The sequence below is a fragment of the Paroedura picta genome, chromosome 6 (assembly GCF_049243985.1).
Source record: "Paroedura picta isolate Pp20150507F chromosome 6, Ppicta_v3.0, whole genome shotgun sequence".
Classification (NCBI taxonomy): Eukaryota; Metazoa; Chordata; class Lepidosauria; order Squamata; family Gekkonidae; genus Paroedura; species Paroedura picta.
In genome coordinates, this window is record NC_135374.1 from 55,241,063 (window position 1) to 55,257,290 (window position 16,228).

The 16,228-nt window shown below is 40.8% G+C and overlaps 1 protein-coding gene across 4 annotated transcripts in view; it reads left to right on the top strand.

Moving 5' to 3' along the window:
- Positions 1 to 16,228, top strand: part of JAM2 (junctional adhesion molecule 2) — a 37,605-nt gene that overhangs the window by 2,151 nt on the left and 19,226 nt on the right. For all 4 annotated transcript variants that reach the window (XM_077342461.1, XM_077342463.1, XM_077342460.1 and 1 more), the window contains exon 2: positions 11,992 to 12,057. In XM_077342461.1, the coding sequence (XP_077198576.1) occupies positions 11,992 to 12,057 (66 nt within the window). The remainder of the gene's footprint in view (positions 1 to 11,991; positions 12,058 to 16,228) is intronic.

Consider the following 16,228-nt stretch of genomic DNA (forward strand, 5'->3'; position numbering starts at 1 on the left):
CCAGCAAGTTGTTCACTGACTATATTACTCAAAAGCCAGAAAGTAAAAAGACTCAGCTCCCCCTGCCTGTTTCAAATTAGACAGTCTTGGGTTTCATTGATTTTGTCACTTGGATATGTGTACTCTTGTTATTTGCCAATGGCTTAATAATGAGTGATACCTGAATTGGCCACAGTTAGGGCCAAACTATACATGATGGCATCCTCATAGCCACCATGAGGGCACCACTGCCATTTTGTAGTTATTTGAAATACTATGAGGGCTCAATGTAAAGCAGTGGACTGAGGCACTCTTGTCCTGTTTTGGCAGTTGAAAAGGGATGAGGTAGTAGGGCAACATACCATCATGACATTTTAAAATTATTTAAAAGTGGCAGCAGCATTTTTGCGGTGGCCCCAAGGACACCATCACATCTAATTTGGCCATTAGTAAATTAACTGAGTACCACTTAGCCAGCCTTCTAATTGTAATTTTTTTTCCGCACTGAGAAAACACCTGAAAACTAATTATGGGTGCAAGCCCTCCACAAAAACCAAGTTGGACTGCTCTGCCATTCCTCAAGTTTGCATCAGTGCATCAGTAAAGTAGAAATTTGGATCAGAGTAAGATCATTTTATTTTAGTATGGAGGAAAGAAGACTGAAACAAGTATTTAAAAAATCCTAGGGAGATTATTATTGATATTGCTTTTCTTCTGGGATATACAATAAAACCACTCAGCACTGTTACGGTACCAAATGTACTCACTGAAGTCTCTCCAAACCTAAAGTCAATTTTTAAAATATATAAAAACATATATAAAATAACAATGAAACGTAATGGCCTTGATCAGGCAGAAAAGCAACATACAGATATTGTAAGTAATTACCAGAAAGGAAGGTTAGTAGGGTTTCTAACCTCTGTGTAGGACATGGAGATCTTCCAGAATTTTAACAACTTTTAGTATTACAGGGAAAATGGCTGTTTTGGAGGGTTAACTGCCATTATACCCCACTGAAGACCATCCCCTCTCCAAACCCCATCCTGCTGAGGGTGCACCCATAGAATCATAGAATAATAGAGTTGGAAGGGATCTCCAGGGTCATCTAGTCTAACCATCTGTACAATGCAGGAAATCCGTAACTACTTGCCCTTTCACAGTGACCCCAATTCCATGTACAGCTGATGCCCCTGTCCCACCCCTACTCCCCAAATCCCTGGAAAGTCTTGCCTGGAGGAAATTCACCGCCTGACGCCAAAGTGGCAATCAGCATTTTCCTGGGCATGCAAGAGAGGGCCACAAGAGCCAAGCTCAGACACAAACTCTTCTGCCCACTCACTTGCAGTCTGCCTAAATTCACAGAATCAGCTTTTCTGTCAGATGGCTATCTAGTCTTTGCTTAAAAACTTCCAAACCAACCCCCCCCCCCATCTGAATTTCCCAAGTTGGAGCTGGCAACCATATCAGACAGGGGATACAAAACAAAAATGGTTTCCACCAGCTTGACAGATTAATACCTTTGGGAGGGAATGCCATAGGTTTGGTGCCATGATTGAGAAGGTCCTTTCTTGGGTTGCATTCAATTGAGTGTCAGATGATGTAGGCAGGATCAAGTAGGTTCAGAGGAAAATCTGTGGTTTTTATGCAATACTAAAAAGAACAACAAACTACTGTATTGTGTGCTTCATTAGCAGGTAACCTTTGCTTTTACAATCTGAGAAATGGTGGAAAATTGAAATTAGAAGACAAAGTCTTTCAGTAGATAAAAGGGAAGTATGCAATTGTACATAAACAGTCTCATAGTCACATGCAGAACTAGCAGCATATTTTAATATCAGTGTCTTTGAATACCAAACTATATAATATGGAAAGTATCAAACTATTCAATACTGTATTATCACACACGAAATAGCATATTAATGGAGAAGCCTGTTTTTAGGGTTAGGGTGCCCCCCCTTCACCCGGCAGATCTCTCCTTGGATGCATCATGGAGGTAAAGGTTTCCCCATTGTCTGCTGATGGCTCCAAAGCCAGGGAACGTGGCGGGGCTGCAGTGAAGGATGCAATGGGCCTTTTGGGGGCTCCCTGCACAGTGAGGATGCCCTGGAGAGTGGCGGGGTGGTGGTGGGGAGCACAGGTGGCCTTTCCTGCTGCTTTGCAGTAGTGAGGTGGCCCCGAAGTTGCCCCCCAACTGCTAAGACAGTGTGCAGAGCGGGGTGGGGGAGGCAGAGAGCACAGGCTTGTTGTACCACTGCCACTGGGGAGGAAGAGACAAGTGAGATGTGCAGAGCCATCCTTCCTGCCACCAGGGCTGAGAAGGCCAGCTGGGCCTCCACAGAGGTGGTGACCATACTTCCTAGCCCTGCCGATGGTGAGGAGGTGGCGGACACCGGCATAGGCTCCACAGAGGTGGCGGTGGCTGGTGTGTGGTCCCCCCCCCTGTGGTGAGGTGCTTTGGCAGGTCGCAACAAGTCACATGGCTTACCTCCTGCCGGCTCTCCATGATGGGGGGAGGGGGTGGGGAAGAGCCTCTGACTAGACCTCATTGCCCCAATGAGGGGCAATCACACATCCCCTGGTGCTTCCTGATGGTTTGTCAGCCCCTCAGTGGAGAGGCCTGAGGATCAATGTTGTCAGAAGTCCCTTTGATATTTTTTTGTGTTTTTTTAAATAATTGTGTACTGAATTGCCATAGTTAATAATAAAAATACTGGGACATAAAGATGGACCATTAGAATTCCTTCATTTTCTTTTAATGCTGGTAAAGGGATAGAAGACTTGTCAGTGTTCCCCGGTTCTGTAATTGCTTTCAGACATACATTTCTTCAGTGATTAGTCTTTTTATAATAGCTTTCAACAGGAGCTATAATCCTTATACAAATAATTCTGTCCATGACAAAAATCACAAGAGTTTCAGTGAATGTTAAACAAAAATGTGGAAGGTTGTGAATAGTGGCAAAAGCCTACTTTTTATAAAGCTCTTCCAAAAGCATATAAAGAATATCCTAAAGGGGGCATTTGATGATATGTGTATTTAGATTAGAAACTTACTGATATTTTCCAAATAGTCTCCTATGTCCTGATTGGCTTAATTGGGGACTTCCTGGTCCTTCCTCCTTGCTTGCCTCCAGAACAGAAAGAACTATCTGAACAATAGATCAGAGACTCTTAGGCCTCTCGCTCTTCTCTTTCTATACAAAGTCATTTCTCTTCTTAATAAAACCATTTTATTCTTCTAAGGAGCCTGGTGATGTAATCCTCCTTGCACGTTTAAGTTCTGCCAATAGTCTAGCTACTGTCTATTAAGAAATAATCAATTCCTAGTGCTATAGTTTGTTTTCTGTAACTTCACACTACATACTTTGAGTACATAAAACCTTATATTTCATTTATTCTAAAAGAGAGAAAATATTTAATAGGTGTTTTTTCGGTTCTCAGTTCTCCCTGTTGTTATTGTTTTTATTCTTGGAAATTAGTGTAATAAAAGCATTGGGTCCTTCACATCTCTATCTGTAACTTTAACAACAGTTTTAGGAAGTAATTTTAAACGTCTTCACAGAAGTAAGCCTCATGTTATTCAGTGGGTCTTACTCCCAAGAAAGCATTCATAGGATTATCAATTTATGAATAGTTATTTCAGAATAATTCTTCTCTTTTTTTTTTTACTATAAGGGTGTAGTAGATGTATGTTTTAAGTGTATTTGTGAAAGAAAATGAGAGGATGAATTACATATTTTAACAATGAAAAAAAATTAAAAGACCAGTGCAGAATGAAGGACATCACTAGGCATGGTTCTTCACATCACAATGTAAAGGAAAGGGTGAAGCTGGAGCTGGTGAAATTATGTAGAGTAGCAAAACCAGGGAAGTAACTCGTGTTTCCCCCCATCCCCAGCACTGTTTTTGTGTGAACAGCTGGTGGGGGTGGGGGGGAGGGTAGAGTCCTTCTCTCCCCCCCCCCCCAATAGCGTTCCAAGCCTGTTTGTATTGTCCTTGATTTTTTCAAAGCATTTCCCCTCATCACCTATGTGGCTGCGAGGATCTTCTGCATATAAACTCAAATATATTGTTTGGCCGTAACACAACTTGAAGAGACTTTGCCTCACAAAAGTAGGTGAATAACTTTGTTTTCCACTATGTGATTTCGAAGAAGATTAAAAACTTAGACATGGAAATATAGTCTGGAAAAATTCTACCCCACCTACCCCACCCATGTAGTCATGTAAACAGAGATCTCTGAAACTGCAACACACTGCTGTCTGCATAACAACATGCAATGAAAAATGCTGAAAAATGTGTTCTTATTACACATACATTGAGTGCTTATTTGTGGCAGATTAAGTCTTTTTGCACTGATCTGATTATTGAAAGATTTGACACTTTCCATTTCTGAAGGCTTAACACTATGATTATGCCCCCATTATATTCTCCTTTCTATACTTGTATGATTGTTTCAGAAATCCAACATTCAATTCCATCTATGTCAATTTTGGGATCTAAGGAAGATTCCACATAGGTGGAAAAGGCCAAGAGGGTGCTCATATGGAAGCAGGGCTAATCCCCACTTCCACATAACACAGCTGCTGGGGCAAGCCCCCTCCCAGGCCTGCCATAGATCAAGCCCTCATTTTCCCTGGGCTAATGAAATGCAGGAGAACCCGTGTTCCCTTAGCTCATTGTGTGGGGGCCATCGGGGCCTGTCCTACAGTGGCCCAGATAGGGCAAAAAAATGCCCCAGTTGGCTTCAATGTGCTTCGCTGCATGGTGGGGTGGACTGGGGCATTTTTTTATTTTGCAGGAAGGCGGGATTTTGCATGGAATGCAATCCTATCATCCTGCAAAATAAAAAACTCCCAGAGGATCTTAAGAGGTAGTATGTTATTTTGTGATGTTTATATAGCATACATTAGCTTCACTTACCCTGATTATGCCTCGATGCTGTTATTATAGAAAAAAGGATACAGATAAGAATTCAAATGTACAGTGCTGCCATTTGAGTTAAGATCCAACAAAAAAAAAAACAATTTAAGCCTTGTGGGTAAACATCTTGAGACAAGATTCCTGTATTACTAGATGGGATAAAGATGTCTACTGAACATTTAGGTAGAATCTAAGTCAGTAATTTCCCAGCTGTGTGCTGGGGAATGCTAATGCAACCCAAGGGAACTGCTAGTGGGCTGAAATAAACATGAATTCAGTAATTAAAGGCTGATGTGAGCCCAAAGTATCCATCTGCAAAGTGGACACGCTTTAGTATATCACTGTTCTGTCTTCTTTCCTGTCAGATGCACTGGACTGGATAATTCTGCCTAGTCTGTCTGATTGGAACGCACTATCACTCTTGGGAACAGAAAGACTACACTTACCCCCACACCTCAACTCCTTTCAGGAGATTTGTGTTGCATCAATACATCACTTGGCTGGGCAGCTCTCCATTCGGGAGACAGAACAGTGATTCTTATAGAAACTCAGGATATAGACTCTCTGCAGGCAAGCTATTCTTAACTTGACATACTGCAAAAGACATGTTCTCAGATACATAGGTGAAATGTGCATCTGATTACAATTCACAGTCATCAAGAGCTTGTGAAACACTGACTAAATACACCAGTAAGGGTTTTACTTAATGTCCTGCTGAGGTTAGTAATATTTGAGCTTTCTTTTCTCGAATGCCTCCATTTTGGAAAACGAATTGTCAAATGTTCATGTATGACTATATTTATTAGCATCTCCAAACTCTGCCCCATATTTTAAAAGGTAGCCCAGAGTGACCATGAATGTGACTCAAAGAAAGTTGGATGTGTTGTCTTCATCTGGAAATGCCAGATCCATTGCTTTCTTTCTACCGATGAAGACTAGTTTCAAAAGCCAGAATGCAATATATTTCACTATAGAAGAAACAAGGAGCCAGTATTTCTTATGTCTTGCCAGTTTTTGTAGTCTTACAGTTCCTTGCTTGATTTGTTTGTTTAAATCAAGAGTCCTACATACTAATCCTGGAGCTGGAACATTGTTGAAGATGTTCCAAATACTGGATGTTCTGATTGATTGCAGAAGTGATGCTGTGTGATGCTGTTCACCATTTCTAAATGCTTGCTTAGAAAGACATCAAGCTTACTTTTGTAACATCATGAGCTAGGATTATTTGATATTCATGAATGCCTTTCTACTTAGCTGCCTTTGTAAGGGCTGAGGAAAAGAGATTTTTGTTTTGTTTAACAGTACGTGCAACTGAAAAATAATACTTGTAGCAAATGGTTGTGCAAAGTACAATAATATGGTTTCCCCTCTTGTAAAGTACATCCTTATTCAACCTTTTTCTCTAAGAGTTTTAACCTGTTGCAGAGGGCCTGTAAGACAAAGCTGTTCTGCATGGTTATGGTTGAGTCCAGGAAATAAGATCAAATAGATGCTGACCTCCCTATCTGAAAATCCATCTGAAAATCCATTGACCTATCAACCTTCACTATCTGAAATAATAAAATTCTTATTTAAAAAAAGAAGCAAGGATGCAGCATCATAATCTGTTCTCCAAAGGTGCAATTTTCTTCTGGGGAACTGATCTCTATAGCCTAGAGAGCACACATAAATCCAGGCTCATCTGGAAGTTGCAACCCTAATTTATATAGAATCATAGAAGCATAGAAGCATGAGTTGGAAGGGGCCATACAGGCCATCTAGTCCAACCCCCTGCTCTACGCAGGATCAGCCTTAAGCATCCTAAAGCATCCAAGAAAAGTGTGTATCCAACCTTTTCTTGAAGACTGCCAGTGAGGGGGAGCTCATCACCTTCTTAGTCTGCCTATTCCACTGCTGAACTACTCTGACTGTGAAATTTTTTTCCTGATATCTAGCCTATATCATTATACTTGTAGTTTAAACCCATTACTGCATGTCCTCTCCTCTGCAGCCAACAGAAGCATCCAGCCCTCCTCCAAGTGACAACCTTTCAAATACTTAAAGAGGGCAATCATGTCCCCTCTCAACCTCTTTTTCTCCAGGCTGAACATTCCCAAGTCCCTCAACCTATCTTCATAGGGCTTGGTCCCTTGGCCCCAGATCATCTTTGTCACTCTCCTCTGTACCCTTTCAATTTTATCTACGTCCTTCTTGAAGTGAGGCCTCCAGAACTGCACACAGTACTCCAGGTGTGGTCTGACCAGTGCTGTATACAATGGGACTATGACATCTTGTGATTTTGATGTGATGCCCCTGTTGATACAGCCCAAAATGGCATTTGCCTTTTTTACTGCTGCATCATACTGCCTGCTCATGTTTAGTTTACAATCCACAAGTACCCCAAGGTCTCGATCACACACAGTGTTACCTAGAAGTGTATCCCCCATCCAGTAGGCATGCTTTTTATATGTGGCTTCCAGTTTGATAGTAAATTTTACTGGAATGCTCTTCACAAAGAGATGGTATTTTGTGGTTTCTCCATTGCCAGGACAGCTGCACGTAGAGTTCGGCAGCAATGGGCCTTTCACATGGCCGGCTTCCCCACATTTCCCTGCCCCAATCACTCTGAAGTAGCTACTCCCCTTCCCCTGGGCCTTACAGGCTTTATTGGGATCTTTCCCAAAACTTTGGAGCAAAGCTTGAGAAAGATTGAACAGGGAAACTCTAGTATGTGCATAAATGCACCAGGATGGTGTTGGGAAGTAAGAGGGGAGGGGACCCATTGTCCAAAATCATTAAACATGGGGCAGATAACTAGAGTGGAAGGTCCCAGGGAGGGAAAGATGGAAGGGAGACAGATATTTCTCACAATTAGCAAAATCATTCTAAAATTAACATAAACATTTTGATTCTTCCTGGATGTACAGAATCTATAATTCTGTTATTCAGATATCAAACCAAACAAGATTGAGACTTAATGGCATTCTTTCCAGATTAAGACGCTATGATTCAAAAGCAAACAAACTAATCTTTGCAGGTGGCTTGAAGTGTAAACAAGGCTTCTGAATGAAAGCAGGCAATTTAAATTTGTACCAATTGAAAGCAACTTTTAAAACAAGATTATAGTTACTACTAGACCTTTAGCCAAGGCCCAGAACAATTTACTGGAAATTCAGATGTTTCCAGGAATGTCCAGTCTGGAGTCTACAGTTTTGCTCTGGAAATCTAGGCTTAATCAGTTTCTTAAGAATCCGAACATCAATGAGGCTTCGCTGACAGGCAGACAATGTTATTATAGTTTAAAGCTGTTTCTCATATTCCTTACTAAGCCTTTGATAGTGTTGAGGAGACAAGAGCACTTAGGATATGTGTGAGAAGTAACATTTGCACGACAAGAACACTTCACTGTATAGAACTACTAGGAAAAAAAACTAGCCAGTTTTTAACTTACAATGAAAACATCCCTTTCACTAGCCACATAGGCCAGCTAATTATTAAAACAAAGCCTAATCTTGGAATGTGGCAAGATCTCAAAAGGCAACATTTCATAAGTATAATTAGGAATGGAATTTACTTTAGAACAGCGGAGTAAAACATAATAACCCAGTTCATGTTAGAATACCAAAATAAAACACATTAATAAAATTCACTTCAAAATACCGGATTGAAACATATTAAGACATTCATAAAACATGGCAAGATTAATTCAACATAATAAAACACTGGTAAATGTATACAAAATTCAATCCAAGGCATTTCACCCCCACAGGTATGACCACTCAAAACCTTCTCTCTCCAAACATTAGACCAGCAACCCTGATCTTTGCAAGGCCGCAGCACATAGACTTATCAACAGAAAAAAATAACAAGATTACAGAACAAACATTCTTCTCTTTAGGAACACAGAGAAGACAAGAATAAAGACAATTCTCCTAACAATGAATGAGGCATTATGGGAGTGCGGCTAAATGAAAAGGCAATGAACCAACCAGTGCATTGCTGGAACCCCTGTGAAGGTATATGGAGGGAACCCCTCCTTCCAAGATATGACACAAACTGGGCTGTTTGGTGACAGCTGCCCATATTCAACTAAGGCTGCAAGACATTCATGTTTTACTAATTGATATATGTCATATTGAAGAGAATCAATATTCTCTTCAATATGTTCCAAATACTGCGTCTATAACGTAATGTTCTAGCATTCATATGGGTCATTGGTATGTTATAGTAGTATTGTGTTTTCTTACCTGGATCTTGTGCCTTTTAAATAATTAACAGCAAACAGAACAGACTTTTTGCATATTAGACTAGAAATTAGTTAGTATTTGCATTTTTAAGGTGTGTGTATGTGTGTGTATACATACGTAGACACACAACTTTTTTTGAAAATGTTGCTATGGAAATGAACTCTCAACTGTTCTTACAATAGTGGTAAAAGGTTGCTGAGTATTCAGAAACACCATACCCTCATTTCCAGTGCATTGCTATTCATTGCCAAGGGAACAGGATTGGCAGAGAATTTTCACACTTCTTTCAAAACTGTGTTGGTATTTTTTGTCTTTCTTAGCTCCCAAGAACAATTTACAAAGTCTGAAGTTTTAACTGTCCCCTTCCTATCTTGGAGTCCTTTAAAGCTTATTTAATTTTGCTAACCTAAGGCCTTGACTTAGAGATCCATTAATACCGCTGTGCATGATATTTACAAGGCTGAAAGTGCAAATGGGTGGTCAGATCTAGCAAAAACACAGCTTATGCTTATGGGACCTAATGGATGCGTGTGTATGTCAGAGAGGATTATTTTGTGGATATATATGTTTCATCCAGGAAGGTGATCCATGTGCAGGCCTATTTTTGCTTACAGTTTGCCATTGCTGGGCTAAGGCCCATCTTATAAAAATCATCTTTTAATTTTGTTTTTTTTCCCTTACAAGTTTCATTCAGAGTTTTGAGTGTTCTGTAATTTTCTTATTTCAGCTTTGGAAGTTTATAAAATCTTTCTATTTTATTAGCTTTATACTCAGAATTCTGGAATACATCCAGAGTTAAAGACGTTTCCAAAGTAACAGAAGACAGAGTTGAAGGCACTTGCTTAAATCTTTGTTTCCCCCCCCCCCCTGAAAATGTGAAACAAGAAATTCATTCAGGGGTAAAAACATTAATTCTGCAATAAGGTTTTATTATAATAATTGTCACAGTGGTATATATATAGTGGTATATACTATACTATACTATACTATACTATACTATACTATACTATACTATACTATACTATACTATACTATACTATACACAGTGGTATATACTAGGGCTATAAAAATATTCAGGAAGATTTTTAATGGGGATATTGTGTGTTTTTATGTGGGGGTTTTATCTTGTAACCCGCTATGAGACAGCTTGTCATGAATGGTGGGAAATAATAATAATAATACCCCTGCCCCCATTGCCTAATTTTCCTCAGAAATAGAAAAGACAAAAGAAGAGGTCAGGTGGGTGAAGTCTTGATAATCTTCCTGTTATGTCAGTGGTTACATATCTCAACATCGCACGCGGCGCCATGGACGCCGCGGACTAAATAAAGCGGTAAGGGGTTCTGGGGCAGGATGTGTCCGGGATGAGGAAGGGTCCATATTGGACCCATCCTCTGGACAGACAATTGGAGGGACGCCTGCCGATTGGTCCCTCTGATTCCAAACCCTGAGCAACTGCGAGCCGCGCAGCAAGGCTCGCAGTTGCTCCTTTGCCGGCAGCCTGACACAGCCGCTTCAGGCCGCCGCCCGAGAGAGCTGCTGCCGTCAGACCGCTGCCTGGGGGAGGCCCCGCAATACTGTGAGTATCTAGCGCCCGCTGTATTGGTCATACAGCGGGCTTGATTACTAGTATGTTATAAGGATATGCACTTGAGGCCTAGGTCTGAATTCTTAGCCCTCTGTTGTGATTTGCCAATATAAGTAACCAATCACAAGTGTACATTAACAGCCAATAGCATGTGTTGGAGTGTAATTTAAGCAAGTATTTAAAGCCTAGCAGTTCTGCCTATTGTTCTTAAGTTCCTCGTGTTCAATAAAGTTGCCTTGTGGTTGAGCTGTGTCTGACTGAACCCACAGATTGGCAACGAAAGAGGGATTGCTATGCTAGGTAGGCAGCCCTGGCTAGCAACTGAAATCTGCCAGACCATCTGAAATCACTAAGGTGTCCTGCCATCTGTGGAGGGACTAACCCAAGACCACTAGAGGCCACATCAAAGATCTGACTAAATACCTCTCACAGCTATTTTTCCATTGTGGATTCAAGAGTGTTTCTTTTATAGCTACTGGTTTTCTGTATTGTTCTTGTTCCACTAAGTTCTATGTAAACCACCCTGAGCCTCAGGGGAGGGCGGTATATAAATAAATGAATGAATGAATATTCATATACATTGTCATAGTCCAAAACTAGGAATTATCTATATATTATTAGCCATGTGTGCCCCCCCCCCAACTGTGGATATCTAAATCCGTAGATCAGGGCTGCGTGGAGGCTAAAGATATTTTCTGTGAGCTTTGGGGGACCCCCTAGGTTTGCACAAAAAATGGATTTAAAAAATACATACGGAGGGGTTTAATTTCCTTGCAAAATTCCACAGGAAGTGGAAGCCTGGGAGTTGCACTGGGCCCACAATGGCAGCAGGCATGCCAGCCTCCAAGTGAGACCTGGGGGATCCCTGGAATTACAGCTTATCTCCAGAATATATTAATCAGTTCCCCTGGAGAACATGAATACTTGGAGGGTGGACTTGGAGGGTGAACAGCCCCATGGTGGCAGGGCAGGGGCAAGAAAAATCGTTTCAGTGTGGATGGGACTAGGAAGATACAAACTTCCCACTTACATAGGAACCATCCAGGCTTTTCTTCAGTTTCGAAAAACCTTTCAGCAATTAAGGTTTGAAACGATCATAGAAAAGCCCACAAAACCCTAGGAAAACTATTTTCCAATGCATAAAATTCAGGGGGAACAAATAATGTGAAAATATCTTAAACTGAATTACTAAGGAGATATAAACAGTCCTACAGTTGTGGCTGTAAGTTTTAAGAGAAGGGATGTTGAATATGAATAAAATGTTTCAATTTTTTTCAGATCATAAAGCTTATGGAATTGATGTCTACACAGAAAAAGAGCATGTTACAGCAAGAGAATTTGAAGGTATAGTATGTGCATGTGCATTGACATTATAGAAAGTACATTGTAGTGCTGAGTAGAAAGAAAAGGTGGTAAGACAAAATTACAGTGTGATGGGGCTGACACAATATCCCACGGTTACTCACTGAGCATAGACAGCTGTTATAAATATATATGAAGCTGTCTTGTACTGAATCAGACCATCAGTCTATCAAGGTCAATATTATCTTGCCTTACTGGCAGCAGCTGTCTGGGGTGTCATGTAGTGGTCTTACTTATCACCAGCTACCTGATCTTTTAGCTGGAGATGTCAGAGACTGATAAACCAAAAAGGTTGAAGAACAGATAAAATCTATTCTAAGGAGATACATAATTCTAGTAAAACAATTCATCTTGAATCAATATGCAAGACGCATAAATTAAAGACAAAAAATTATACAGATAAGTAAGATTATATATGAATCACATAAAATGATTTCTGAACATTGCATCTTCAAGAATAAGTTGACTGTCCTTAGTCTAACCATCGCGTAGGCTATATGCAAGAGTTATATCGCTTTTCAGTTTGATACCTGCTTGGTTTGCTGTGTAAATAGAGCATAATTGAACTTCATAATTTGAGTGCTGGTAGCCTGATATCTGGCCCCATACTATGCCTCATTCAATCATGCTAATCCAGGAGAAGCAAGTGGAAGGGGCAGCTGTAGGTAGCTTCAGACCCAGAGTGTGCCAGGGTGCAAGCAAGTCTCTGCTGTAGCTGGTGAGTACGATGCAGGAGACAAGGCAAAGAGAGATCATTTTTGCACTAGGAACTCTGTTGACCCAGCTCCTGTGCAGGAGCACAAATCCAGAGCAGATGAGCTGTACCGGCCCATGCAGGAGCAGGCCCATGCAAGAGCAGGAAAAAGCAGGGCAACCTGCCCTGGCTCAAACTGCAGTCTGCAGCCCAGTGCAAAGTCTCTAGTGTTGAAACAGTCAGAAAGAGCCTTTAAGCACTGGTATGGTAAAAAGTGCTAGTCTTTCAGCAAAAGATATTCTTTAAAACTAGAAAGGTGGCATAGGAAATAGCATGAGAGAAGTTGGTTAGAAGTAAGTGAATGTAGGTCCTTCCAAACTCCTGCAGAAGTAGGCAGAAGTATTGTAAGTATTTCCCCAGTGTGACAGGGAGATCTAAAAGGCTGTTGGGAAAGAGAAATGAGAAGTCATAAAACAAAATGTTCAAGTTGCTTATTTAAAATTGTGTTGTCAGTAGACCCTATCTAAGGAACTTGGAGCGATTGCTTATGTCAGAAAATTCTTCATGTTTGTAATCCATGCAAAATGGAATGTTCCCCAATAATTAGGAACAAGCTTGAAGCAGTACTCTATGTGTAGACTGTGGACTGACAGATTATTGCCAGTATCATGAGCTGGAGGTCTGTTTTGACAGTTGTTTTGTGAACAAAAGGTTTTTCTTCCCTTCTATTATTTTTCTCCCCAACTTTTGTTCTGGTATCTCTACCTGCTGCTTGTTATTGATTTCCAGTGACCTTTCTTGGGAATCATTTATTATGTTATCCTCTTCCACAACATTTCCTGTGGCTGAACTGAAGCCAAAACAAAATGGGAACTAGATGCAAAGTGTGCCAACTTTCTCAAACAGTAGAAAATATAAAAGAGCTACTGAGAAAAAGGACATAAGTGCGGTATCATGCCTCTGGGGTTCTGTTCATTTCTAAATTTCAGATAAGCTTATTTAATGTATTTCTTTGCTGTGTGAATTTTTCCATAGAATATAGTGCAGAACCTACTAGTGGCATTAATGCAAAGCATTAGAACTTTGAATGCCCACAAGAAGTTAAGGTGTTTCCCTGGTGTTCTCTCTAAGCAAATGGTAGGAAGAAGCACACTGGGAGTCCAAGCTGTCTAATCCCCCTTTTTACTTATGCTAGTGACCATCACTATATCCTGTTGCAGGGAGACAGTACCTTTCGTCTGCCCTGAACTTAGTGGTGTTCAAATTCATTGGATGCCCATGATGCTATAAGTTGCCTCTGGGCACCTTTCCCAGCTAGAAATGGGAGGTTCACCACAGAGACATTAGAGGGCCTCTGGGGTGATTTCTCAGCCATCCACTGCTACAAGAAATGATGGCAGTTGGTGGTAGGTTGTGACCACCATCACAGGCCATGGTAGATGCCTGGGAACGCTGTTCTTTGACACCGATCCAGAAACTGATAACTGCAATAAAGCAGAGAACAACAATCTTGGAGGCTGCCAAAATACTTTTGAAATAGTGGAAATATAAATTACATATGTAAATGTAGTACTGTGTATCAATTTCCTTCAGTCCCAGATTGGAAATGCCAAAGCAGACACCCTTTAAAAGGTACTCAAAATTGAAAGCATGTGAGTAGGAGGGATGGATTTCTTCTATTTGTTATACAGGTCAGATTTGAAATTCAGTGAACCAGTTTCACATTATCACAACCCTCTAATAGAAGGATGAAGGTTGGCCAACAAAAACACTGAAAGATGCAAACACAATGGCTCAACAAATGTCTCTCATTCTTGAAAGGATATTAAAGCAAAGCGAAGATCAGTTGATGCATATGTTTCAGGAAAGGCTCCACCCATCCCACCTAATCGTTACTATACAACTTTGGCAAACTCATTGTAACACCCTGATATCTGAAGCAAGAGCATTGTTTATTGTGTTTTTTTTAAAGGATAACTTCCTGTCATTAGAAATTTCTTTAACAAACGTTCTTAAGGGAAAAGGCCAGATGGAATCTTGGCAGACTGGAGTTGTTTTTTATTGTTGGTGGAGGAATTTTCCAAAACACTACAAAAAGGTATATATGAGGTCTGCCAAGATTTGAAAGGATTATTTTGTAATGATATCTTAAAGTTTAAGTCAGTTTCCCTATGATCACGTCACTCTAGTTTGATGTAGTACAAGGCTATTGTTGCACATAAGAAGTTTGAGTTGCTGTTTAAATTATATGTTTGGAGTCATTCTTCATTCCTTGGCGCTCAAATATAGTAAGATGCAGGATAAGTTTTTGCCCAGAGGCTTATGGTGATTCTTCGGAACCCTACCCCTCCAACTGTGCTTTTGTATTCAGTTTCAGAACTTCTGTGGGCAAGGTTAAGGAGATGGCTGGGTCCTCACTACTGTTTTGAATATTAGCTTGGTGCGAAGGTAGTGGGATGTTAGAAGGAATGGGAGCGTGGTAAACATCAGTAAGGAATTCTAGCCTTAGAATCATAGAATCATAGAGTTGGAAGGGGCCATACAGGCCATCTAGTCCAACCTCCTGCTCAACGAAGGATCAGCCCAAAGCATCCTAAAGCATCCAAGAAAAGTGTGTATCCAACCTTTGCTTCAAGACTGCCAGTGAGAGGTAGCTCACCACCTCTTTAAGCAGCCTATTCCACTGCTGAACTACTCTGTGAAAAATATTTTCCTGATATATAGCCTATATCATTGTACTTGTAGTTTAAATCCATTACTGTGTGTCCTTTCCTCTGCAGCCAATGGGAACAGCATCCTGCCCTCCTCCTAATGACAACCTTTCAAATACTTAAAGAGGGCTATCATGTCCCCTCTCAACCTCCTTTTCTCCAGGCTGAACATTCACAAGTTTCTCAACCTATCTTCATAGGGCTTGGTCCCTTGGCGCCAGATCATCCTCGTCGCTCTCCTCTGTACCCTTTCAATTTTATCTACGTCCTTCTTGAAGTGAGGCCTCCAGAACTGCACACAGTACTCCAGGTGTGGTCTGAACAGTGCCGTATACAATGGGACTATGACATCTTGTGATTTTGATGTGATGCCCCTGTTGATACAGCCCAAAATGGCATTCACTTTTTTTACCGCTGCATCACACTGCCTGCTCATGTTTAGTTTACAATCCACAAGTACCCCAAGGTCTCGTTCACACACAGTGTTACCTAGAAGCGTATCCCCCATCCAGTAGGCATGCTTTTCATTTTTCTGACCCAGATGCAGAAATTTACACTTATCTTTATTAAATTGCATCTTGTTCTCATTTGCCCATTTTTCCATTGTGTTCAGATCTCGTTGAACTCTGTCTCTGTCTTCTGGAGTATTTGCCAGTCCTCCCAATTTGGTGTCATCTGCAAACTTGATGAGTAGTCCTTCCACCCCCTCATCTAGATCATTAATAAATATGTTAAAAAGTACCGGACC